Raw genomic sequence first — 27,581 nt, forward strand, 5'->3', positions numbered from 1 at the left:
CACCACTTAATTCTATGTGGCCCCGCCACGTAATTCTATGTGGACCCGCCACGTAATTCTATGTGGCCCCGCCACGTAATTCTATGTGGCCCCGCCACGTAATTCTATGTGGCCCCGCCACGTAATTCTATGTGGCCCTGTCACTTAATTCTATGTAGCCCTGTCACTTAATTCTATGTAGCTCTGTCACTTAATTCTATGTGGCCCTGCCACTTCATTCTATGTGGCCCCGCAACTTCGTTCTATGTGGCCCCATCAGTTCATTCTAAGTGACCCGCCACTTCATTCTATGTGGCCCCTTCACTTAATTGTATGTGGCCCCACCACTTAATTCGATGTCATTCTAAGTTTTCCACTACTTAGAATGAGGTGGTGGGGACACATAAAATTAAATAGTAATTAATAATTCTATGTGGCCCCGCCACTTCATTCTATGTAGCCCACCACTTGAAATCTATGTGGACCCGCCACGTAATTCTATGTGGCCCCGCCACGTAATTCTATGTGGCCCCGCCACGTAATTTTATGTGGCCCTGTCACTTAATTCTATGTAGCCCTGTCACTTAATCCTATGTAGCCCTGTCACTTAATTATATGTGGCCCCGCCACTTCATTCTATGTGGCCCCGCAACTTCGTTCTATGTGGCCCCATCAGTTCATTCTAAGTGACCCGCCACTTAATTGTACGTGGCTTCACCACTTCATTCTAAGTTTCCCACTACTTAATTCTTTGTGGCCTTGTCACTTAATTCTATGTGGCCCCGCCACTTCATTCTATGTGGCCCCGCAACTTCGTTCTATGTGGCCCCATCAGTTCATTCTAAGTGACCCGCCACTTAATTGTATGTGGCTTCACCACTTCATTCTAAGTTTCCCACTACTTAATTCTTTGTGGCCTTGTCACTTAATTCTATGTGGCCCTGTCACTTAATTCTATGTGGCCCCGCAACTTCGTTCTATGTGGCCCCATCAGTTCATTCTAAGTGACCCGCCACTTCATTCTACGTGGCCCCGTCACTTAATTGTATGTGGCCCCGCCACTTAATTCGATGTGGCTTCACCACTTTCATTCTAAGTTTCCCACGACTTAGAATGAAGTAGCGGGGTCACATAAAAAATTAAGTAGTAATTAGTAATTCTATGTGGCCCCGCCACTTCATTCTATGTGGCCCCACTACTTAATTCTACGTGGCCCCGCCACGTAATTCTATGTGGCCCTGCCACTTCATTCTATGTGGCCCCGCCACTTAATTCTACGTGGCCCCGCCACTTAATTCTATGTGGGCCCTCCACTTCAATCTATGTGACCCTGCCACTTCATTCTATGTGACCCTGCCACTTCATTCTATGTGACCCCGCCACTTCATTCTGTTGGCCCACCACTTCATTCTATGTGGCCCACCACGTCATTCTATGTGACCCTGCCAGTTCGTTCTACGTGGCCCCACCACTTCATTCTATGTGACCCTGCCAGTTCGTTGTACGTGGCCCCACGACTTCATTCTATGTGGGACCCACCACTTCATTCTATGTGGGGCTGGAAATAATGTGTGTCACCAGAGCATTTTCTGGCTAAATGTATATATGTTTCAATTTTGACAGAAAAAAGGGTACTGCATGCAATTACATATCTTCTAAAATGTAATATTTTTCGATAATGCAACAAGATATTCCAAGCACATTTTTTTCTTGGTTTTGTAAAATCACTACTTAAATGTATGCTTGTTACTTTGACCTATGATTTTAAAGGAAACGATCCATCCAACTTTTAGTAACACATCTAATCATCAAACACAATTGCATGTGCAAATTTTGTAACGAGGCTATTATACTTTTATAGTCTTATATAGCCACTGTTACAAGGGGCCTTCTGATGGCAGCCATAAATATGATGTGGCCCTCAATAAAAACTAGTTTGACCACCTGGTATGTTTTAACATGGCATTATGTGATGAGGGTGAGAGGCACTGTTTTTTTTTTATGTTTATACATATTCTCATTCAATCACGATCAATAAATCATGGTCGCTCAAGTGTAAAAAGAAGTCAACCGTTATAAAATGTAAAAAAAAAAAAAAAAGTAAACTTGACTTACACAACTAGTTGAAGCCATTCTCAGGGTATTCAATCGATCACAACTGGACTGTTCAGTTCAGTTTGTTTCCCCTCCCATCCGAGCAGACTTAGATTGGTCAGAACTAGTCTGAGCGCAGCTGCAAAGGCCCAAACAATTAGTAGTCTTAACAAGAGGAGCGGTGCATGCCCAGCACAACTTTGTTTCACTCTATTGTGGTGTAAAAAGCAACTGTAAAGATGCAAAGGAGCAACACCAGAATGGAAACTGGTTAGCATTGTTTTGGCCTCGGCACTAGCTCTCAGACTAGACCTGACCATGTTTTTGAACATTCAAATGTTTAAAAAAAAATCTGATTAATCACGATTTTACACTTTGAATAATCACGATTAATCGCGGTAGAATACTTCTGTGCATAATTCAAAATAACTTTTAAAAAGACTCTAATATTTTGACACAAACGCAATTTTGTTTTCAGAATGTCGTACATTTTTTAAATGTTTTACTCGAATGCAAGTTGTTTTTTTTTTCCAAAACGTGCTCACAATTTTATCTAAAGTTTTGCGGAGCCCGCCAGTCTCCTCACTCATTTGATCAATAACTGTGTAACAACATGCTCCGCCTTTCAGGTAACCATCCACGTTTAAGCTAGAACAGCATGAGCAGTCAACATAAATTGCACGACTAATCCGTGATTAATCGTCATACATGATTAATGTATGACGATTAATCGCATGGGTTAACACGTCAACTTTGACAGCACTACTTAATGGTTAAGTTCTTTTTGCACTTGTGTGACCTGAATTTTTATTCTTATTGTTGCTTTTTGTTTTTATTCTTATTGTAATATTTTCTATTTTATTTCCATTTTAAACCCCCATTATTTACTTTTTACTTTTTAAATTCGATTTCAATTCTGTACACTGCTGCTGGAATTTTAATTTTCCTGATGGAACTCTCCTGAAGGAATCAATAAAGTACTATCTATCTATCTCTCTATTAAGGTTAAAAAGTGCGATACATAGCTGTGATGTGGTAAGTTTGCAGAACACCTCGATAAAAGAGGCTAGCCAATTTGGAACCACAGTGCTATTTATCTTGACGCCCCTCAGTGTTGTGTTTTAAGTTGTATGTTTTAAGTTGTAAGTGCTATGTTTTAAGTTGTTCCAGTGCTTAACTTCTTTTTACACTTGCATGGCCATTAACAATATTAAAAACACTAATCATTGCATACATCATTAGAGTTACATCTTAGTGTTTTATCAGTCGATTACCAGTGGTTTGTCATATGTTTTTATGACAGTTAAGACATGTAAGCTGTTATTTGACCGTTTTATGAACTTCAATGAGAAAATTTGTTTAACATCCTAACAATTTTGCCGCCGGCTAGCGTATTTGTTTCCACTTCAACTGAATTCATTGCCAAGAGTGCAAGTTTTAACCACATAATGCACGCACAATAACGATACTGTACACGGTTTTTGAAGTTAACACTGACGTCTCCACAATACGAGTGTTTTTTTAATTTTTTTTAATTTCAGGGTCAGGATCCAGGTTTTACTTTAAGTACATGAGAATACCATCTGGAAATCGAACTCCAGAATTTTTTTTTTTATCTCAGGGCATAGCCAAAATTGGTGTGCAAGTGTGCCATCTGATCTCTTGCATCTTTCACACAAGGGGGGGGGGGAGTTTGGGGAAAGATTTTATGCAACTTAACCTTCGAGTAGTGTAACTGGAGTATAACTTTGAATTGAATCAATTGCAACCTAGCATTGACTGAGCAATGGTGAATGTCATTGAAGGCTTGTTCTCATATCTCATCTTGGATAGTGATGTTGAGATCCTCTTCCCACGTTTGTTTTAATTTAATACCAGGCTGTGCATGTTTGTGTGAGGAAAAAAAAAAAACACCAATTTTGAAATCAAGCCTTTTGCTTCTGGCGAGCCAAGCAGGAGCCTGAAGAAAGAATTTTTCTCTGGGAGGGAATCAGATAATGAGATATTTTGTCTTATGTAATGACATAACTGTAAATACCTAAAAAAGTTTGACTTTGGCAGGTTGTATTTTTTTTTCTAAATGAACAGAGACGCTTATCAACATAACGATCAATACAACAATGCGAGTGTTTTCTTCACAAGTGGCAGGTTAAAGTGGGGGCTGGGGGGTGGGTGAAAGCCATTAACTCCAACATGTCATGAAGGTGCAATTTGACATGCACCTGAAGGAAACATTTAGAGGAATATTGACAGATTTTTCTCAAGCTTTTTTTTCTTTCCACTCCACAAGACGATTACACCATCGATTCCTTCTTTAGCTGAGTTTGGCTCACTTTTTTTAATTTAGCCCGGCGTAGAAATACAAGAGTAAAGCTAAGCATAGGGTGGTCATTTAGGTACGCTCTTCCATGCGGTACAGTAGTCGCTCGCTGCAGAGATTACACTGACAATAGCATGTTTTTATATTCTCCACACACATACACTGCACTGCTGAATAGACAGCCATGCAACACATGGCTGCAATAGTCATCATTTTCCAAGCGGGTGTGTAGGAAGCTGGGCATGCCTTACCGTCTATGCGCCTTTCGCTTCATGTCCGCCACATGTGCATCCCTCCGGAGAATCATGCATTTTGGGAAAAGCCTCCTCTCATTCTGACTGGCATGCACGCGAGCGGAGTGAAAGCCAGGGAGCGGGGGTGTTGAATGGAAAGATGCGTACGAGAAAGGGAGGGCTTGTGATGGTGAGGAGAAGAAGTAGAGAGCGAGAGAGAGAGGGAGAGAGTAGCAGGTAGAGGAAGTGACTAACCTCATGTCACGTTGCATCTCTCCATCAGAATCCTGGCGGGAAGGTAAAAGAAGAGGGGCGGGGCAAATTATTACATTTATTTATCTATAGGGTTGGACCCAGGCTGCAAATGTACCAAGCAAACACAGGGCCGGTATTTCCGGTACTGATCATTTTTTTCTTGACATTTTTCAATATCCTTTTTTGGTAACAGTTTAGTATGGGGAACATATTCACCATTTAGTAGTTGCTTGGTAACATGCAAATTAGTAACAAATTGGATCTTAATGAGTCATTATTAAGTACGTATTAATGCCTTTTTCTGCATGGCCTTATTATACAACCAGTAAGCCATTAACTAAATGTCTTCCCTCAATAAGGTTAGAGTTAGGGTTAGGGTACTTATAATATGTTCCCCTAGTGTACAAATAACTCTAAATTAAGTCTTTGTTACTTAGAATATGTTCCCCATACTAAATACTAAAGTGTTACCCCTTTTTTTTTTTTTTTTTTTTTAATCAATCCAACAAAACAATACACAACAATATCATAATAATAAAATTCTAAAACCGAACCCCGGCCTAGCAACATTCATAATAGCAATCAACAGAGCAATTGAGAGCACACACAAACATGACACAAAACAATCCAAAAAGCAGTCAAACAAAAATGAATAATATCAACAACAGTGGACTTCACGGTGGCAGAGGGGTTAGTGCATCTGCCTCACAATACGAAGGTCCTGAGTAGTCTTGGGTTCAATCCCGGGCTCGGGATCTTTCTGTGTGGAGTTTGCATGTTCTCCCCGTGACTGCGTGGGTTCCCTCCGGGTACTCCGGCTTCCTCCCACTTCCAAAGACATGCACCTGGGGATAAGTTGATTGGCAACACTAAATTGGCCCTAGTGTGTGAATGTGAGTGTGAATGTTGTCTGTCTATCTGTGTTGGCCCTGCGATGAGGTGGCGACTTGTCCAGGGTGTACCCCGCCTTCCGCCCGATTGTAGCTGAGATAGGCTCCAGCGCCCCCGCGACCCCAAAGGGAATAAGCGGTAGAAAATGGATGGATGGATCAACAACAGTTTCAATATTAATAACAATTCCAACATAGCAGTGATTAGAAATCCCTCATTGACATTATCATTACAGCCATTTATAAAAAAAATAAATAAAAACATTAAAGAAAAAAAGAACAATAGTGTCACAGTGGCTTACACTTGCAACACATTCTACGCCCTGCAGGTAGGTCGTGAGTTCAAACCCCGGCCGAGTCATACCAAAGACTATCAAAATGGGACCAATTACCTCCCTGCTTGGCACTCAGCATCTAGGGTTGGAATTTGGTGTTAAATCACCAAACATGATTCCCGGGCGCGGCCACCGCTGCCGCTCACTGCTCCCCTCACCTCCCAGGGGGTGGAACAAGGGTGATGGGTCAAATGCAGAGAATAATTTTGCCACACCTAGTGTGTGTGACTATCATGGGTACTGTAGCTTTTTTTTAACATCTCATAAGCTTCACAACACATTGCGTCCAATATTTTCCACAAAGATAAAATAAGTTATATTTTAGGTTCATTTAAGAGTTAAAACACATTTAAATAGTGGATCCCATATTCCAATATATGACTCATTATTATCTCAACTAAATGCAGTTTTTTCTACCGATATCATTTCCATAGCTTGTGTATACCAGTCAGTATGAGTTGGACTATCAACATCTATCCATTTTTTTTAGCATGACCCTTTTTGTTATGATGCATATTGAAAGAAATGCATTTTTACTCTTTGATGACAACTTACTAAATGGATGCTGATCACCAAGAATACAAGTTTGCAGTGTCAATATCCTCGAAAAGATTCGCCGTTAATTTGCTGATCATGATTCAAGTCAGAATAAAACACAAAAGGTGAAAGGATGAAATAAAATATCAACACTTTTTTGTGAACAATTCAACAATACAGGAGAACTAAAGCAACTACTCCCATAAGACATACATTAGGGCCTCAACTTACCAGTTCAACCGGTTCAGTGATGGAGCTCTTAATTCAAAACACTAATTAAAACCTTGACAGGAAACCAATGCACTTCCGCAGTTGTATTATTCTAAAAAAAACGTAACATTCTTGATCTGGATAGCTACCAGATTTTTATGGATGCTTGTCTCATCTACAAAGTTTTAAATGCGCTTGCACCCCTACCTTTAGATGCATTCATTCAGAGTAGAAACAGCAAAGGACGGAGAACTAGGGCAATGATTGCAATACACCAAGACGTAGAACACAATTCGGTCAAATGGTCACCTCCGTACGAGGAACACAACCCTGGAATAAGTTGCCCACACACATTAGAGACTGTGATAACTATCCACTTTTCAAAAAAAAAGCCTTAAACACTGGCTAAAAATAGATCAGACATGCACCCATTAAACCATTAAACACTGCTTCCAGACTCCAGTGGGCTTCTGGCAAGCGTATTTGAAGCTGTGAGTGAAATGTTTGTCCTCATATATTGTCTTGTAATTGTGTATTGCAACTGCGTCTTGTCTGTTTTATGATGTCTTATTTATTTGGTTCTTATTTCTGTCATTGTGGTTTTAAAGTCTTATGTGTCTCACTGTGTGATTTTAGAAACCTGCCTTGGGACTATGGCTGAAAATTAGTATTTATGCTAAGTCCAGCACATTTACACTGTTTATTGTCCTGGGTCTTCCCCGTGGCCTCCTACCGGTCGAACGTGCCCTAAACACCTCTCTAGGGAGGCGTTCGGGTGGCATCCTGACCAGATGCCCGAACCACCTCATCTGGCTCCTCTCGATGTGGAGGAGCAGCGGCTTTACTCTGAGCTCCTCCCGGATGGCAGAGCTTCTCACCCTATCTCTAAGAGAGAGCTCCGCCACCCGGTGGAGGAAACTCATTGCGACCGCTTGTACTCGTGATCTAGTCCTTTCGGTCATAACCCAAAGCTCATGACCATAGGTGAGGATTGGAACGTAGATCGACCGGTAAATTGAGAGCTTTGCCTTCCGGCTCAGCTCCTTCTTCACCACAACGGATCGATACAGCGTCCGCATTACTGAAGACGCCGCACCGATCCGCCTGTCGATCTCACGATCCACTCTTCCCTCACTCGTGAGCAAGACTCCGAGGTACTTGAACTCCTCCACTTGGGGCAAGATCTCCTCCCCAACCCGGAGATGGCACGCCACCCTTTTCCGGGCTGTTTATTCAAGTGTTGATTAATGTGCACTGTCCCAATCAAATAAATGAAATGAAAAAAATGAAGTATCTCAAACCAATGTCTCCCATTGAAATGAATTGAAATTGAAATTTTTATGGTGCTTTTCTGACCCCAAACAGCTGAGTTTTAACATGTGACAGCCCTTTTAAAAAGAACAAATAAACTTTTTTTTAAAGAAACATTTTATGAAAAAAATACAATAAGATAGAATGTATTATATACAACTACAGTAATGTTATGAAGTAATGTAGTAATAATAATGTACAGCATTTATCTTGGAGAGTGGACTTCTACAGTATCTTTGTCAAACACAACATCAGCAGCCTTTCCATATTTTCATGTATAAATGCCTGTCGTTTAGATGAGTGTTTCCTAACCACAGTCCTGGAGCCCATTGTAGGGACCTCAAGCGAACCCCTAGAGGGCCGCCAAAAAATATCTGTTTCCCAGATGTGGTCCGTATGGGCCACAACAGTACTGTACCGGTACTGTAATACACGTTTCCACCACTTGTGGCAGTAATGACAATTTTAAACAAACAGAAGTCTGGAGCTAAAGTCATAGAGAAGTTTCTTAAGCGCAAAAAATTATGACCAAAGCGGTGGAGCTGTATTTTCATTTGCACTTCAATTGTTTTGACAGTTTAGAAATATATATTATTATATTTAGTTAATGTTTTAGCACTGCATATTTGTAAGTAAATGTATTTTAATCAGTTTTTATGAGTCCCTTCTTATTTTTCTAATCAACCGGACCTAAGCTTAAGGTTTATGTGTTCATTGATAATAAATAATCACATGGTTTCATATCACTTGACACGCTTGTAAACTGTAAGGTTAGATGTAATTATCAAATATGATTAAAATCAAGAGTAAGATTACTAATTCAGTGTTAATATTTGAGTGGGTCCCAGGCTTCTCTGTGATGGAAACGTTGGACCCTGACCTTAAAAAGATTAGGAACCCCTGGTTTAGATATTATTTATACATTCTTGGCTGGCGTTCGACTCATTCTGCTTCAATATGGTGCAGACTAGCAACGATATGCTCGATCATATTTTTCATCATTTCTTTTTTTAATTTAATGTTCATCTTTAACTGTGTTTTGGGCGGGTCCTACCGTGGCATTTGCCACGCCAACTAAAAGTAGAGATGCATGTAATTAAACTGTTTGCTTGCAATTTGAAGCATAACAATTAGCCAAGAGACAGTTCTTATCTCCAAACACTCTTAAAGCGGCCCTATTTTGCAAAACCAACTTTTCTTACCTATTGGTACCTGCTGGTGTGTATTTGGGATCTGCATAAGTCCCGAATATTTGAAATCAAACCGTGGAGTCATTGCGGAGATATTCATAAAATAATCTTGTCTTCTTTCCTACTTCAGCCAAACGAGCTGTTTGGAATTACAAATTGCCAAAAACGTTAGCGGATTATCCATATACAGTATAAGTGTATGCAACGGGCCTTGCGCGCATCCGCCACTGTAGTCCGCACTATAGTCAATTAGCTCCTTTTTTCCGCTATCCTGTTGTTGTGGGGCAGACTGGCTCGTACATGCACATGCATCCTCCGGTCTTGCCATTTCAGATGCAAAGTATCGTATCCTTTTCATTTATATCTGTCAGTAGACTCGCTATAGAAGCGCTCAAAACTACAACAAAGTGGGCAGAGAGAAGACACAGTCGAAGTAGAGGCACGCAAATAAAACCGCCCATAAAACAGCGAATACTGACGAGACGGTCAGAAAGCGGGTCGAAAAATGTCTGCAAAACATAATCCATGCAACATTTTGACGAAAAAAACCCCACCATTACATGTTATGTAGACCACAAGGAAGTGTTTTAAATGTAGAACAAAAATCATAATATGACCCCTTTAAGTTGAAGTACTTCTGGAGTGTCAGTTTTTCTGTCCCAAACATCCAAGAATATGAACACAACACATTATAAAAAAGAACAGATATAGTTTTACATGCAGAAAACAATGTAAAATACATATAAATGACAAATAAAATGTATAAATAAACATTTAACACCAATGGCACTTTTATTGAAAACTTGTTTGTGAAGAAAGCCATTAGCAGAGTGGGAGAAAAGGTGGAGAGAGCCACGCGAACGCCTCCCTCGTACTTCACAAGTTTTTTCTTGAATCCAACTTTAATAAAGTGCTGTCACTCGCAACTTTCTTTGGCCCCATGGTGGCTTATTTTGCAGTTGTAGTCAATTAAAAAAAGAACCAAAAAAACACGGACTGATTCACCAAAACGTGGGATTTTTTTTGTTTGGAAACTCGATTCCTTGTTTGTTAAGCGCAATGATTGGCCATACAATAACTGTGATGTTATTGGAAAACCGAGGCCAAATACATTTTTAGTGGGAAACAAAATCATACCACTGAGATACAGTACAGCTGTATGTAAGTACAACAATGTTTACAAAAACAACAAAATAATACATTTATTCTCCTAATCCCTTCTATTACTTACAAAAAAATACAACAGATATTTGTGAAAATAACCATCGAAGAGAAGTGGAAAATGTCAGCCCGTGTCGATACTGTTGATATTTAGATTGGTCCGGCCCTCCCTATTTGTCAGGCAGATTTATGTTATGCCTCTCGTCTTCTGTGTTTAACGAGCTCTTATGTCTCGTCAAAAACAAATACATCCATTTTTTCACCTACTGTGTCACTGGCGGGTGCATGAAGTGAAAGATGACAACAACAGAGCACTAAATGACAGATGAACAGTGTGAAAGAAACATGCTGCCTGCTGCACAATTGGAGAGAAAGCAGCCAAGGGCAGACTTGCCTAGACACATCTATCGATAAAAGTGAATATATATTGGAAAATCTGTATTATTATATACAAAGGAGGGATGCTGTGCTTTGCTTATGTTTTATCATGTCTTCAAACACAGTCACAACATGCATTATTTATCATGGGCATCTCTGTTTACACTGTACACTGAACATTTCACTAGGTACGGTACACCTAGGACATGCATTATTTAATTTTGAAATGAAATATAAAAAATAAAATGCAAAATACAGAAAAATATTATGTAAAATAAATATAATAAAATGCCATACAATTTGGAGTTCAAGCATACATTTTGTGGAAAAAAAAAAAGTTAATCGTAATACAGTGTATCATACTTTAAAAAAAACAATTTTCTTAACCATTTCAAATTTAATATGACGTAATATGAATGACGTAATATCTACTCCTCCAGTTCAACACCTGTTTTGTTCTTGGTTACTTGTTTGATAACTATAGTTTACAGTAAACATAATTTTAATTGGTCTGTATACATTGTTGTCTCCCCTCATTTTTGCCAATGGCTATGAGCCTGCCTTTGTCAAGTAGGGGCTTGTCCGGGATCTAAACTCAGGACCTCTGTCACACAATCAATTAACTACAAATGAATTATGCCAACAGATGCTGATAGAAAATACAATTAACATAGCGTATCCCACAGACTGCAATTTATTTGTGGCAGTGGTGGGTCAGGTTGTGGACAATAAAATAAATATATAATCGTCCAATCTGCATAATTGGCCATTTCAGAAAAATAGTTCAAAAACTTAAAAAAAGCAAAATACTTTATGTGTGAAACTACAAACTATTAAATGTATTTTCTGTTATTTCTAATTAATATTATTTTTATTTATTTATATATTTTTTCACAAACAAAACAGCTGCCTGATCACTCGCTAAATATAGCGATGCATTCTCATTTCCCTGGCAGATTATGTATTTATGTGCAAGAGCAAACAGGTAGTGCAAAATCTATGTTTGGGCTTACAAATGTATTTGCGGCGGGCCAGTTATGTATTAATTCCCAGCAATACCTATGAAATGTCACTAGGTGGCAGTATTGCTTGGCAAGCATCTTCGCGTTTTCAAAGCATGAGTTGTTTTTCTTTATTATAGTTTTATTTATTTTTTTCATACAACTGTTGAATTATTTTTTACACTTGTATTGCACTTAAACTCTGTAAAGTGATACTTAAAACATCGCCTGTCCAGATTATTTGATGTCCTGTAACAATAAATCCACTTTATAGTATGCTGTATTCTAAGGTAAAATAGAATACCAGAAATGAAATTTGCTTAGCTTTGGAGGTGCGCAAAATGTCATAACATAAACATATCTTGATTTACTCAGCTTTGCCTGCACATGCAGCCAATGTCCAAAATAAACACCCAGTTTTTACTAATACATCAGCTATCAAATCTTCTACAATTTTATGATGATAACAGTAAGAAGGTCAGGAAGCTGTTTTATGTATGTTTCTACTGCAAATATCTGCCAGAATGATTTAGAAGAATCAGAATCAGAATCAGCTTTATTGTCATTACGCAAGGTAACGAGATTGAGGCCATTCCATACAGTGCGATGTGTGCATGCTAGAAAAACAATGTGCAAATATATAAAAATATAAAAAATGTAGAAGTGCAATGAATATGGTGTGAAATGAATATATACATGAAAAAAAACAAAAACAAAACAAAAACAGGGTGGTTGGTGGAATGGGTTATTGCACCGAAGAGAAGGCAGTTATGAGGGACAATGGGGCAGTCCGTTCAGGATGGTTATGGCCCTGGGGAAGAAGCTGTTCTTTAGCCTGTTTGTTTTGGTTTTAATGCACCTGTAGCGCTTCCCAGAGGGCAGCAGGTGGAACAGGTCAGAGCCAGGGTGGGTGCTGTCCTTGATGATGGCACTGGCTCTGTTGAGGCAGCGGGAGGTGTAGATGTCCGTCAGAGAGGGGAGAGGGCGGCCGATGATCTTCTGAGCCGTCTTGACCACTCTTTGCAGCCTCTCCCTGTCTGCTGCAGTGCAGCTGCCGTACCATACCGTAATACAGTAGGTCAGCAGGCTCTCGATGGACGAGCGGTAGAAGGTCAGCAGCAGGTCAGGCTGCAACACTTTATTTAGAAGTGTGTCTGCGTGTATATATATATATATATATATAATCCCAGGAACACCAATCCTACCGTCAAGCATGGTGCTGGTAGTATTGTGCTCTGGGCCTGTTTTACTGCCAATGGAACTAGTGCTTTACAAAGAGTAAATGGGACAATGAAAAAGAAGGATTACCTCCAAATTCTTCAGAACAACCTAAAATCATCAGCCCTGAGGTTGGGTCTTGGGCGCATATTTTTGAATGTGTATATATATATATTAGGGCTGCGAATCTTAGGGTGTCGATTCAATATCGATTCTTGGGGTCACGATTCGATTCAAAAATGATATTTTCCCGATTCAAAACGATTCTCTATTCATTCAATACATGGGATTTCAGCAGGATCTACCCCAGTCTGCTGACATGCAAGCAGAGTAGTAGATTTTTGTAAAAAGCTTTTATAATTGTAAAGGAAAATGTTTTATCAACTGATTGCAATAATGTAAATTTGTTTTAACTATTAAATGAACCAAAAATATGACTTATTTTATCTTTGTGAAAATATTGGACACAGTGTGTTGTCAAGCTTATGAGATGCGATGCAAGTGTAAGCCACTGTGACAATGTTGTTCTTTTTTTTTTTTTTTATGTCTAATGATAATGTCAATGAGGGATTTTTAATCACTGTTATGTTGAAATTGTAACTAACATTGATACTGTTGTTGATCATATTCATTTTTGTTTCACTACTTTTGGTTTGTTCTGTGTCGTGTTTGTGTCCTCTCAATTGCTCTGTTTATTGCAGTTCTGAGTGTTGCTGGGTCGGGTTTGGTTTTGGAATTGGATTGCATTGTTATGGTATTGCTGTGTATTGTTTTGTTGGATTGATTAATTAAAACAAATAAAATAAAAAATAAATAAATAAAAAATAAAAAGATCGATTTTTAAAAAATGAGAATCGATACTGAATCGCACAATGTATGTATGTATGTATGTATGTATGTATGTGTGTGTGTGTGTGTGTGTGTGTGTGTGTGTGTGTGTGTATATATGTATGTATATGTATACATACATATATGTGTATATATATATACATATAATGTGAGAATGGTTATTGTGTGAGCTGCTCCAAGGTGCCGTATGGGCGTCACAAACAGTGCGACTGACACAACAGAATGAGTCATACAGCGTCTGAATGAGGTGGTGCGCTAATCCACTCTGGCTGTCCCAGCTTCCTTCTTTTCTATGTGTGTGTTTGGGTTCGGGTGGGTGGTAAGCGAGGGAGCAGATCAGCGTTCCTTGAAGGCATCACTGGATGATGATGATGTGCTGCACTAAGTTCATTCTGATGCGGATGGAGTTAATTTAGTGTAACTTGCCAAATGTTTCCTGTTTATTTTGCCATTGGTCAGTTAAGGCTGTGCAGGGAAGTGAATAGAAAAGGGAATTGACCAAGTCTGGATATTTTGGCCAAATTAACAATCTTTTTGGCTCAGAATGCACAAACAATACTGTGCAAAACTACTGCTGGCCATGTTGATTTAAGGATGGCAGCAATTTCCCAGCACTTATAATAAACACCAAATAGTAGAACACATGCAGTTAGCCTGATTGCATTTAAAACAAAACTAAATACAAACCAATTCCCCTGAAACTTTGTAAAAGGATGGCGCATCAGTTTTTAAATGAAGCTGTGCCTCTCCCTACTCCTTTGCAGGGGTGTTGCAACAAATGCTGGGCCCGCATATATGACACCTAAAGGGCTCTCTTTCCCAGCCTAAACCCAATTCTCACACTTGGTATGTTTACTCTCTTTTAAAAGTTTGTTATTCAATATCAAGTGACCAGAATATGAATTAATTTAATCATGCAACCTTTTATTATTCACTTGGATATAACTATATATCTGTCAAATTTGCTTCACTTCAGAGTGTAAAGTTGAAATTATCCGATTCATTTATTATTATTATCAGTGGGTCATTATCAATATTATCATAGTTTTATTAGTTCATTTCCTTGTGTTTAAGCCTACCCGTGTTTTAAGAACCTAGCGACTTCTCTTTTTCTAAATGTAATTGAGGGTCATTGAACGCACCAGTTATGGGCAATGAGATGCAAAAGTGAAATTGTACATACGTTTCTCCTTTTCAGCATTCGTCTATCACCTTATCTTTGTACCAACATGCTGGTGCTCTGTGTAAAAGCTTAAAGGTGAGTTTTGATGACGTTTATGTTGAGTGAAGTGTTCCATGCTAGGTTTGCAGCTAATTCCATGTGAAATGAATCATTTTGCATTTTTGATAAGCGGTGCAGGTACTCTTAGTCATTCTCAATTTGAGTCAACGGCTTCCTGACCTTCTTGATTATTATTATTCAATATTAAGATTAAATTTATTGAATGATATTTACAATTATGACAGTTTTTTTATTTTTTTTTTTTTTTTTTTTTTTACAACTTCCACATTCATATGACGGAAACAAATCTTCAAACTTTACAAAAGCAAAGGGCCCTCTGGTGCTCTGGGCCTGGGTACAACATGCCCACTCTCCTCTCCACTTCCTGTGTAAACTGGTAATGTACATCAATGTAACTTTGTTAAGCATGTTCAAAAAATAAACCTTTACCAAAAATGATTACAATTAATACCAGTCACTTTTTAGACCACTACATGTTACGCTAGCCAGCCAACTAGCACTGATAAACGTTTGAGTTCAAAAGCTAGCTAAAAATCTACAGTAAAGCACCAGTTCCATTGGCAGCAAAACAGGCCCAGAGCATAATACTACCATCACCATGCTTGACGGTAGGAGTGGTGTTCCTGGGATTAAAGGCCTCACCTTTCCTCCCCATACATATTGCTGGGTATTGTGGCCAAACAACTTAATTTTTGTTTCATCTGATCACAGAACTTTTCTCCAGAAGGTCTTATCTTTGTCCATGTGATGTCAGATGAAACAAAAATTTAGCTGTTTGGCAACAATACCCAGCAATATGTTTGGAGGAGAACCAAATATTAACATTGCTGTATGTATACTTTTGACCCAGCAGATTTGGTCACATTTTCAGTAGACCCATAACAAATTCATAGAAGAACCAAACTTCATAAATGTTTTTTTGTGATCAACAAGTATGTGCTCCAATCACTCTATCACAAAAAAATAAGAGTTGTAGAAATGATTGGAAACTAAAGACAGCCATGACTTTATGTTCTTTACAAGTGTACGTAAAGTTTTGACCACGACTGTATTATTCATGTATGGTAAGATTAACCTTATGTTGACATGTTGCACTTTAGATAGTTATAGGCCAAACGTGGGCTGCAAGCTGAAAAGTGTAAGGATGCATTTAAAAGTTATGCATGCCGGTATATTGATTTTCTACAGTGTGTCGCATAGAAAAACAACAGCGGCCATTAATGGAGTCAGCTACATTTGGCTAAGCTACACTAGCTTACGATTTAACGTTAGATAGTGCTTCAGAAAGCAGTTAACGACGTAATTGACTGTATTTTTGTTAAATACATTGACTCATTGTCCATATAATGAATGCAGTAAACAAGCCAAATACTTAATATTTGTTTTCTACAGTATGTTGATTAAGCTTATTGTGTAACAGGGCGACATGGTGAAAATGCGGCAGGCCTTTTCTGAGCCTGAACAAAAAAGGGAGTATGTTTAAGTTATTCATGCATTTGCTACCTCTACAAAGGCAGTGAGATGTGTCTGAAACCTACATCTTATTTCCCTCATCCCCCACCCCTCAACACAAAACTTCAAGCTCGGGGCTAAAACACAGCAAATGTTGAATGTATTTTTCATACTGCAGACCACTTCTTCCTCAATGTTGGTGGACCCTCGGCGTACTAGCGAAAGCGCTAATGCATTTAAATGAGAATTAAAATAAGACCTTTTACCTTAGCCCTGGCGTGTGTATGTCATTCCACTCAAGATTTATTTGAAGTGTAAAATATGCCGTGTGTAGCTGAAGACCTGAAAATATAGAGGCACTTGCTCAGTGTACTGTATAATATTACAGTTTACGCAGCTTGGGGCGCATTCAGCTAGCCTAGAAGTTGCATCGTATTTCTTCAGGAAAGAGTGCAACGTATTTTACCCAAGTTAAAAATCCACCAATCAGATCTCCAACAAATTCCATTATTAGTAAGAGCTGTTGTATTTGTAGGTTTTTTTTAAATCTTTTTTTTTAACAATTGCATGCTAACTTAATGGATTTTTAGCAAACAGCGTGGGGCAAGCAAAAAATGGGACTAAATATGCTACAGAAATTCACTTTTTCAGGGAGGCTCATTGTGACACACGTCCGACCAGGAGAATTCACACTGTTGTGGTGAGAGGCCGATATTTTAGCATGAATGTGTCATTAAGGAGTAGAGGAAGAGATGCAATACTCACAGTGATATTGACAGCTCTGGGTAGTGAGATGGACCTATAGGACATTCTTGGAAATCCCTCTGGCCACTTGAAGACCGGGCACGGGTTACTCCTTCCATTGGAGGTCCACTTAGGCTCAAAGCCGACAACTTTCTTCTCCTTCTCTTTACCTCTTTCCGTCAGCCTCTCTTTTTCCCAAACATTTTCTGTCCTTTTCTCTCCACCCAAGATTCCATTTCTCTCCCAATGACTTTTGTCTTCCCCAGCCTTCTCCACATGTTTCTTATTCCTCTCTTGTATCAGGGTACCATTAGCTGTGAGTTCATCAAGTTGCCTCACTCTGTCAATGTCTGTCTCCAGATAAAGCCTCCCGGTGGAGGGCTGCGACTGTATCTTTGTGCACAGCTCCAAGCCGTGCTCTCGGTACGAGGGACTCTCTCCTTTCATTTTCCTCATCATGTCCGCTGGTTCTAAGATCTTACAGCTGGGCAGTGTCTTGCTCCATTGTTGGAAGGAGCTGATGTCCTTTGGATCACATTCATTGATGGTCTGCAGGTTGGGTGTTGGGGTGTACCACAAGTTTGTAGGTGGCGGTGGTGTTGGGAGGTTTGTTGGGGTTGAATGCAAAGACGCCAGGGTTGATGGTGGCGGTGGTGGCGCCTGAAGAGGAGGTGAGGAGAAGCGGTGCCGCAAGGTGGACTGCTGTTGTTGAGATGGAGCACTGTTGGTTTTCAGCACCCTGCCGGTCACTTCGTTGAGGAACTGTGAGAACCTGCGCCTGTCCTCTTTCTTCTTGTCCTCTTGAAGGACTGCGGGGGAATCTTTGTTGGGGCAAGAAGAAGTAGCATTCCCTGGGTCTATCTTCTGCACTGTGGTGCTGCTCTCCGAAGCACCTTTAGTTTCTGTGTTAGGGGTAGGACGTGTGAAGATGAGATTTTGGTAAATAATTTCAGGTTCCACCACTACACTAGTGAATGCCTGGTCTGTTTTGGGAGGTATTCCGCTCGACTGCTCCGATCCCTCTGTACTGCCGTTCTTAGCAGATGTCTTGATTAGGCAGGTAACCCCTGAACTCCAACTATTGGTGTCCCAACTGCTGTCATCATCACTGGAACTGCCTATGCCGCTTTGCCGACTTGGACTGGTGCTACGCTCGCTTTGAACTAGGCTGGAGTTGTCCAAGCTGCCCATTGTTCGCCTTTTCAACCGAGAAATGGATCCCTTCAGTCTTGGTAAAGAGAAATAAAAGTTTGGAAGAGATCCCTGGAGACTTGGACAGGCTTGAAGAGAGGTGACAGAACCCCGGTTGCTAGAGGAGGATCTTCTGTGGCTTGGTTTGGTGGCATTTTGCAGGCTTGAAAGAGAGCCTTTAAGCAAAGGAGAGGACTGGGGACGCAGCGGAGGTTCCTCTTCCTGGTCGCTGTATGGTCCAGAGAAAACAGGGCAAGATGCGGTTGAAGAACAAGAGCCACGATCCTGTCGAGTCAAGGACGTTCTGGATCGCGGTTGTCTTTGTAGTGTGGCCATTTTACTCTTCTTTCTCCTTCTTTGTGCAGGATTTGGTGATTCTTTTTTTATAGACTCGATTCTGAGGCCATCGTCTGATATGGACACAAACAAGTGAACCATGTCAGGCCTGGTAGCACAGGGTTCCTGCTGCTTCCGATCCACAATACCAACTGTCTGTCCTCTTTCGGTCTGACACACTTTCACTTGTCCTTACCCAATGAGAACCCACTGCGGTTTGTCACCCAACCTACTTTCATCCGCCAATAGTTTTTCTCCTTTGGCTGCATAGATCAACAACTACCATCACCAAAGCTATGTCTGTGGGAGTCATCCGTAATGAAATGCATATTGATATGGTTGGCACTGGAAATCCAGGTCAGTGATATTGACCGAAGCTACCATGTGACTTTTTGGCTTGCGAGCACCAGGCAAACTCATGGATCGATAAGTCACATATGTTAACAGTTTTTTACAAGATAGTCACAGCTTTCTCCATGAGCTCTACCGACGCTACCTTGTCAAGATGGTGCTAGATCTACCCGAATAGAAGACGGCAATGAATATCAGACAACACCTATTTTTCAAGACCCGTTTGTATACATATTTTTACTAAGAGTGCAATAACAACTGCTAGATTGCAAACACAAACATATTTCTTAGCTGCTCGACTGTTTGACACATTTCCTTCATTGATCATCATCTTAAAATTGTCATCATAACTCATTCTCCGTTGTTTGCTAACTTGCCCAACCTTCAAGACATTTTTCTTTCCTGGCTGGTCTTTGCAACTCTCCAGGTTACTGCTGTGGGAGTCAAATTAGGTAGAAGTTGTTTGGCACCATCTACTTGTTTTCAGGTATGCATTTTTACAAAATGTAAGATGACTTGTCCTTTTCTGACTTAATTAGGAAAAGGTAATGAAGTGGCACTTCGATTTTGCTCCAAAAGGTCAGCCAAAGACCAAATTGTACGAAAACAGAATATATTTTTCCTTTTAGAAATAATGCAAATCAAATAAATTAATGACTTTGTTGTTTGGGCGCTCTATTTCACGGAATATCACTCGGGCAGACAGACTAGTTTGTCACGCACATTGTATGGTTGCACAATAACCGAGACGGTATATGAAAACCAGGGAGAACTTTTGATGGAAATTTTTGTTGAAAACCAAATCATAGGAACATCGATTTACCACTAGACTGTCTATCCATGCGATACAAATCTAAAACTAGATTAACTGGCTTTTTTTGATCAAATTCATGTTTTTGTCGTGTCTGGCATTGTAAGTTCTCGGAATACCAAACTGAGTTGTTATCTAGAGGAATCTAACGACATAAATAGTGTTGTGTTTTCTGGTTCTAAATATTGACCCAGTTTCTCTTAGTCTCAACTCAGTCTCATTGTGTTCAGCGAGTGGAGGTCAGAAGTATCTAGGTGTCTGACTTCTTTTAATTTGGCTTTTCAGATGACCAGAAAAGGAAAAATCTGAAGAGCAAGTACTAACCTCAGTCTTTGGAATTTACTAGTTTTCAGGATGGTGTGTGTTTGTTCAGAAATGATGGTTAAAGGGCCTCTCTAATGCTGACAACTTTGGCACTTATTTTATAATTCTGGACCTGAAAATTATATCTACAAATAAAAGTCCACCCAAATTAAACACAGTTGAGATTTTAGGCTTTTGTACTGGTGAGTTTCAGCACACTTCGGAACGCCCACTTTTAGCTCCGAAATATGGGTGGGCCTGCTGATGTCACCTACAGAAGACTAGACGCAATTTCATATTGCCGAGTACAGGAGTGTCCAAACTATGGCCCACGGGCCATGTGCGGCCCGCCGACATCTCCAATTTAGCCTGCGAGACGTCAAACGTTTAATTAAGAACCTGGCCACAGAGAGATTTCAATTCATTTAAAAAAAGTCAGATTGACCGCTGTTGCTTTGTGGCCATCTCGTGGACAACAGTGATAATTCAGGTCTATGACGGCTTATCATTAATTGAATGGAATTAAGCACAGCATTTGACCCAATACAAACAACCTTTCCCAGTCATGGTGCAAAAAAACTAAACAAAATCAAACCAACACAAAATGCCAACCAACATGGTCACACATAACACAATATAACACAATTTGTGGATATTATTAAAAAAAAAATCCTTGCACCTTAAAAAAAAATTAATTACACCCATTTAAACCCATTACAAAGCATGATGGGAAAATGCAAAACACAATCTCCACATTTATCCATGTCTGGCTGTTTGGCAGAGTTTAGTTGCTTGATATTTCTGATTGATTACAAAACTTTAAGGAGGTTGTCACAGAATTAAACAAGGTAGGAGTCCAACTTTCGCATACTTCTAATATCCAATTACATTAATTATTAATTACATAGCCATTATATTTATATCATATGTACATATATATAAGTTACTTTACATGCAGTCGACTTTCGGCCCTCGACCAAGTTTAAACACCCCTGGCCTCGTATGTGTTTTGGTAGCATCTACATCCCAAATCATAATATTTTTGCACAGAATTCGAAGAAATTAGCAAAACATCTTCAAGGGGAGAAAGAGTGAGTCAGAACCTGTAGAGAAATATTTTGTACATTTTTTGTTGAACAAGTTTTTCACCTCCGTGGATGCAGTCGTTCCACCAAGATTGTGCGGCTCCTCCCTGGCTTGAAGCAGACACACCCGTGACTACAATATGGCGCCTCAATGTATTCATATTGTAAACATCGAAGTGTAGGTCCACTTGACACTCGCAGCACGGAACACAAGCTCCGCCAAGAACACCGGCGTTTAAAAAGCAGAGAAAAAGAAGATAATCCGCTTGCTTTTGTTTTTGCGTCCTCTTCTACTGATATTTTACTGCTGGAATTGTACACTGAGTCCAGTTGAATTGCGCTTTACAAAAACGCTGAAAGAACATAGATCGATAGATACTTTATTCGTCTTCAACAGCTTTTCAAGGGTGGACACACAGATCTTATGAAAACACCCATGACGGGCAGATACTGAAGCTAAGGAAACACAGGCTATGGTTTAAATATGTTAGCATATTAATATTTCTTTTTTGCTCATAATGTTAACCATACGGGTGCCAAAAACATGCAATTAAGTGATCAAAATAATAATCTTACATGCCTTTAGCCACACTGTTTATGCAGGGAAATGGGCTCCAGACTGTAGTTGACGTTGCACCAAGATGGGGCGCCATTTGAAGTCTGGTGATGGAAAAGGTAGGTATGTAGGTAGTAGAGATGCGCGGATAGGCAATTATTTCATCCGCAACCGCATCAGAAAGTCGTCAACCATCCGCCATCCACCCGATGTAACATTTGATCAGAACCGCACCCGCCCGCACCCGCCCGTTGTTATATATCTAATATAGACGATGCAAGGCATTAGTGAGGTTATAAAGCTTTTGCCTGTTAAAGAAAGGAGACTGATCCAATGCAGCACAGACATTCGCGTGCCACGCTGTCACGACCCAGACGCACACCAGTGCGCAATCATATGGGAGCCGCGCTGAGCGCACCTCCAAGCGCGTCTCGCTGCCGGCGACGGCCGGGTATGGGCCCGACGCTCCAGCGCCATCCATTTGGTGGGTTGTTACACACTCCTTAGCGGGTTCCGACTTCCATGGCCACCGTCCTGCTGTCTATTTCAACCAGGGTGAGCCCCACCCCTTTCGTGAGCGCACTGCGCGCGGAGTTACCCCTGTTACGCGCCCCCGGCAACAGGGGTGGCGGGCAGGTAAGCTGCGCGGGCGGAGCGCGCGGAGTGACCCCTGTTACGAGCCCCCGGCCACGGGGGTGGCGGGCAGGTAAGCTGCTTACCTGCTGCGCGTGACGCCGGCCGCGGCGAAGGCGGACGAGGCGGGGTGTCGGTGCGGTGGGCGCGGTGGTGACCCTGGACGTGCGTCGGGCCCTTCTCGCGGATCGCCTCAGCTACGGCTCCCGGTGGGGCCCTCTCGGGGGAAGGGGCCTCGGTCCCGGACCCCGGCGAGGCGTCCCTTCTCCGCTCCGTAAAAGTGTCCATCTCTTTTCTTTTTTTTTCTTCTGTTGTGGCATATGCAGCAGGTGCCTGCTCGTTTTTCGTATGTGGGTAACAACATTTAACTATGTATATATATTTCCGAATTGGTTTAACTGCCACCCGCCTGAATCTATTTAAAATCTAATTTTTTTTTATTTCAACCGCCCGACCCGACCCGACCCGACCCGACCCGACCTGACCCGCGGATAAAATCTAATTTTTTTTTAATTTCATCCGCCCGATTCGCGGATAATCCGCGGACTCCGCCGTTGTGCCCGCAAACCGCGCATCTCTAGTAGGTAGGTCTTTATTGTCATTGCACAAGTACAACAAAACTGTGTTTTCAGCACAAACCGTTTCAAGATTAGACAAACAAACAGTGTATAGGGTTACAGAACAGGTAGGCTGATGGGTCACCACATGGCGCCCTGTAAAAGATGGGAAAAAGGTAAACGCTGGGGGAGAATGAGTAAAAAAATACAATCTAGACTGGGCTCCTAAAGGGGCCCAGTCTGGAGTGGTAAAAAAACCCCTCCATAGCTAAGCACATATACATCTTACAACATACATATCGAGATATCTAGCAACAGAGGGGAGGGAGTGGGGGCCACGGTGGTAGGCTGCAGCTCTTCAGGCACTGCCAAGCTGTCCATCACCCCTAAGGGATTCGTGTCAAGGGCGTTGGATGGGGGCTGGGGTATGTGTGTGTGTTGTATATATTCTTGTGGATGCATGTGTGTGTGTAAGCCTGCCGCAAGTCTCTGTTCCACGGCCTTGGTGTCGTGCAGTCGCTAGTCAGTCCAAAGTCAACAACAGGTGTGTGTCCATGATTAAAGTTAAGTTAAAGTACCAATGATTGTCACACACACACTAGGTGTGGTGAAATTTGTCCTCTGCATTTGACCCATCCCCTTGTTCACCCCCTGGGAGATGAGGGGAGCAGTGGGCAGCAGCAGTGCCGCGCCCGGGAATCATTTTTGGTGATTTAACCCCCAATTCCAACCCTTGATACTGAGCGCCAAGCAGGGAGGTAATGGGTCCCATTTTTATAGTCTTTGGTATGACTCGGCCGGGGTTTGAACTCTTCGCCACACTGTCCTTCGGGAGAGTCTCGAAGCCAGGGAAACAATCCAAGCTAGAATGTTTTGTATGCGAGCAAAAATAAAATTTGCTTTTCACTCTAAATTGTCTATGACTGGTCCTCAAAAAACATCCTGCGGGGCAGACAGGGGCTTTACCAATTACTCAAAAACTATTGGATATTATTGGAAATTTCTGCCAGATTAATTTTCTAGAGCAATCAAAAAAAACACTTGTTTAGTGAAGTGAATTATATTTATATAGCGCTTTTCTCTAGTGACTCAAAACGCTTTTACATAGTGAAACCCATTATCTAAGTTACATTTAAACCAGTGTGGGTGGCACTGGGAGCAGGTGGGTAAAGTGTCTTGCCCAAGGACACAACGGCAGTGACTACGATGGCGGAAGCGGGGATTGAACCTGGAACCCTCAAGTTGCTGGCACGGCCACTCTACCAACCGACCTATACATAATGCCTCATATGTTTAGTGACATTTTGGTCATCTGGACACCATGGGTCCTTTTAAATACCGTCAACAAAAACAATTAATTATGAAATTGTACCTAATGTTATGAAGAAAAAAAAATGGTACTGTATTTCTCTTGACTATGTGTGTCAACACGCATACGATTTGTTGCAACATCAAGACTCTAGTCGTCAAAAATTCAAAGCAGATGGAACAAGATATAATAATAGTTTAATCAGATGCGGCAACACAAGCATCCTCCAACTCTGTGAATAATACGCACTGACTTTGCTAATAAGATCTCTGCCGACTCATCGCATCCTATGAGTAGAATTCCCCAAAGCCTCCGCCGCGACTGCAACAGAAAAGATCAGATGCTTCATTTCATCCCCGCAAGCGGCACAATGACAAATTCCTTAGAGAGATGTGCTTTGGCATCTCGCTAATGCTTGAGATTTGCACGTATAATGTTTCTTGTACATTTTGTAAGCTTGTGAATCAAACCTGTTTCTGCATGTGAGACAGGCTGTCAGCGATATTGTTAAGCACAAATTAAATTGAACAGTGATGTTATAATATTAAAAAAATACATGTTAGGGCACAACCACTTAGTGTCCATCTCAACATACCAGGAAAAAAAAATAAAATAATCCAAAAACTTCATAAAACGAGTTACATAAATTCGATAGCACACAACAAGAAGAAAGTATTCACTTAATTACAAAACCACATATGTTAAAAATACAAGGTATTAACCCGGGGGTCGGCAACGCGCGGCTTTCGAGCGACAAGTGGCTCTTTAGCGCCGCCCTAGTGGCTCCCCGGAGCTTTTTCTAAAATGTATGACAATGGAAAAAAATGAGGAAAAAAAATAAATGTTTTGTTTTAATATGGTTCCTGTAGAAAAACAAACATGACACAAGCCTTCCTAATTGTTATAAATCCCACTGTTTACATTAAACATGTTTCACTGATGAGAGTATTTGGCGCGCACCATTTTGTCCTAATTTCAGAAGTCCTTGAACGCACCGTAGTTTGTTTGCATGTATAACTTTCCTTGATGCTGCCACAGAAAGAACTGTTTCACGCCACTCCTTCTTTGTCTCATTTTGTCCACCAAACGTTTTATGCTGTGCGTGGATGCACAAAGGTGAGCTTTGTTGATGTTATTGACTTGTGTGGAGTGTTAATCAGACATATTTGGTCACTGCATGACTGCAAGCTAATCAATGCTAACATGCTATTTATGCTAGCTGTATGTACATAATGCGGTATAATGCCTCGTATTTTAGGTATATTTGAGGTCATTTTATTTGTAGTTTCCGTTTCCTTCAACTTGAACACACACATCTTTACCTTTGGCCATTCTAAGCCAGTAATTTCCAGGAGTTATCACACCCTCTGAAAAGCCTTTAGTAATGTTTTCCAATGTTGAAAAAATGTGTAGAATAAATATTACATTTCAACATTTCTGTCAACGAAGATTTGCATCAGCCTGCGACACATAGTCATTTTGATAGTAGGCTAATATAGCTAATATAGACACTTACATCATGTGTTGCCTTCATTTTAACACTTATATAAGGCTTTACTTTTTTTTGCGGCTCCAGACAGATTTTATTTCTGCATTTTTGGTCCAATACGGCTCTTTCAACATTTTCGGTTGCCGACCCCTGTATTAACCCCTTCAAAAATAATATTAAGAAAATATATTTTTAAATGATGAGGTGGCGACTTGTCCAGGGTGTACCCCGCCTTCCGCCCGATTGTAGCTGAGATAGGCTCCAGCGCCTCCCGCGACCCCAATGGGAATAAGCGGTAGAAAATGGATGGATATTTTTAAAAATCCCAACAAGTATGTTGTAAATAAAAGGTAATTCACCTGAAAAACATACATTAGTTTAAAAAAAGTATTTTTTACTCTCTGATTTCCCTTTTAACTACTTTATTGAGCAAACCCATCCATCCATCCATTTTCCACCACTTGTCCTTCTCAGGGTGGCGGGGGTGCTGGAGTCTATCCCAGCTGCATTCGTACGGAAGGCGGGTACACCCTGGACAAGTCGCCACCTCATCACAGGGCCAACACAGATAGACAGACAACATTCTCACTCACATTCACACTCTAGGGCCAATTTAGTGTTGCCAATCAACCTATCCCAATACACACAAAATTAAAATACTTAAAATGTCAAAATAAATGTATTACTGTAGTACTTTTTCTAAATTGATATCCACATATATTTGAACAACATATAATTGCATTATATTTAACTCTAACCTAGGGGTGTCTAACTCATTTTCATTTAGGGCCACATTGCAATTATGGCTGCACTCTTGCGGCTTGAAGACGGTCTTTAAAACATAATCTGTATAAACTTTTGACCAAAGAACCACTATTACATGTTATGTAGACCACAAGGAAGTGTTTCAAATGTAGAATAAACATCATAATATGACCTTTATAAATCCAGTGCGTCGAAAAATATGGTACATAGACTACATTGCCAACAGTATTTGTCCACCCATCCAAGTGATGAGAATCAGGTGTCCTAATCACTTGGCCTGGCCACAGGTGTAAAAAAAACAAGCACTTAGGCATGAAGACTGTTTCTACAAACATTTGTGAAAGAATGGGCCGCTCTCAGGAGCTCAGTGATTTCCAACGTGGAACTGTCATAGGATGCCACTTGTGTAACAAATCCAGTCGTGAAATTTCCTACATCCTAAATATTCTGGGTTTGGAGGTTGCCAGGAGAACGGTACATTTCGGACTGCATTGGGCCGGATGTGAAATTTGGTGGAGGAGGAATTATGGTGTGGGGTTGTTTTTCAGGAGTTGGGCTTGGCCCCTTAATTCCAGTGAAAGGAACTTTGAATGCTCCAGGATACCAAAACATTTTGGACAATTCCATGCTCTCAACCTTGTGGGAACAATTTGGAGCGGGCCCCTTCCTCTTCCAATATGATTGTGCACCAGTGCACAAAGCAAGGTCCATAAAGACATGGATGACAGAGTCTGGTGTGGTTGAACTTGACTGGCCTGCACACAGTCCTGACCTGAACCCGATAGAACACCTTTG

At 40.7% G+C, this 27,581-nt stretch overlaps 2 protein-coding genes across 4 annotated transcripts in view; one reads left to right on the top strand and one right to left on the bottom strand.

Moving 5' to 3' along the window:
• The window catches only part of begain (brain-enriched guanylate kinase-associated), a 156,920-nt gene extending 138,871 nt beyond the window's left edge, over positions 1-18,049 (bottom strand). Inside the window, exons 1-2 of one of the 3 annotated variants that reach the window (XM_061968271.2) lie at positions 17,422-18,049; positions 4,882-4,913 (exon numbers count right to left, since the gene is read on the bottom strand). In XM_061968271.2, coding sequence (XP_061824255.2) covers positions 4,882-4,913; positions 17,422-17,859 — 470 coding nt within the window. In that variant the 5' untranslated portion in view covers positions 17,860-18,049. Of the gene's footprint in view, positions 1-4,644; positions 4,780-4,881; positions 4,914-17,421 lie in introns of those variants that run through there. The other 2 variants (XM_061968273.2, XM_061968272.2) reach the window with 2 other exon arrangements.
• Positions 1-27,581, top strand: part of wdr25 (WD repeat domain 25) — a 323,171-nt gene that overhangs the window by 196,534 nt on the left and 99,056 nt on the right. The window lies entirely within an intron of this gene.

The sequence above is a fragment of the Nerophis lumbriciformis genome, linkage group LG08 (assembly GCF_033978685.3).
Source record: "Nerophis lumbriciformis linkage group LG08, RoL_Nlum_v2.1, whole genome shotgun sequence".
NCBI classification, from domain to species: Eukaryota; Metazoa; Chordata; class Actinopteri; order Syngnathiformes; family Syngnathidae; genus Nerophis; species Nerophis lumbriciformis.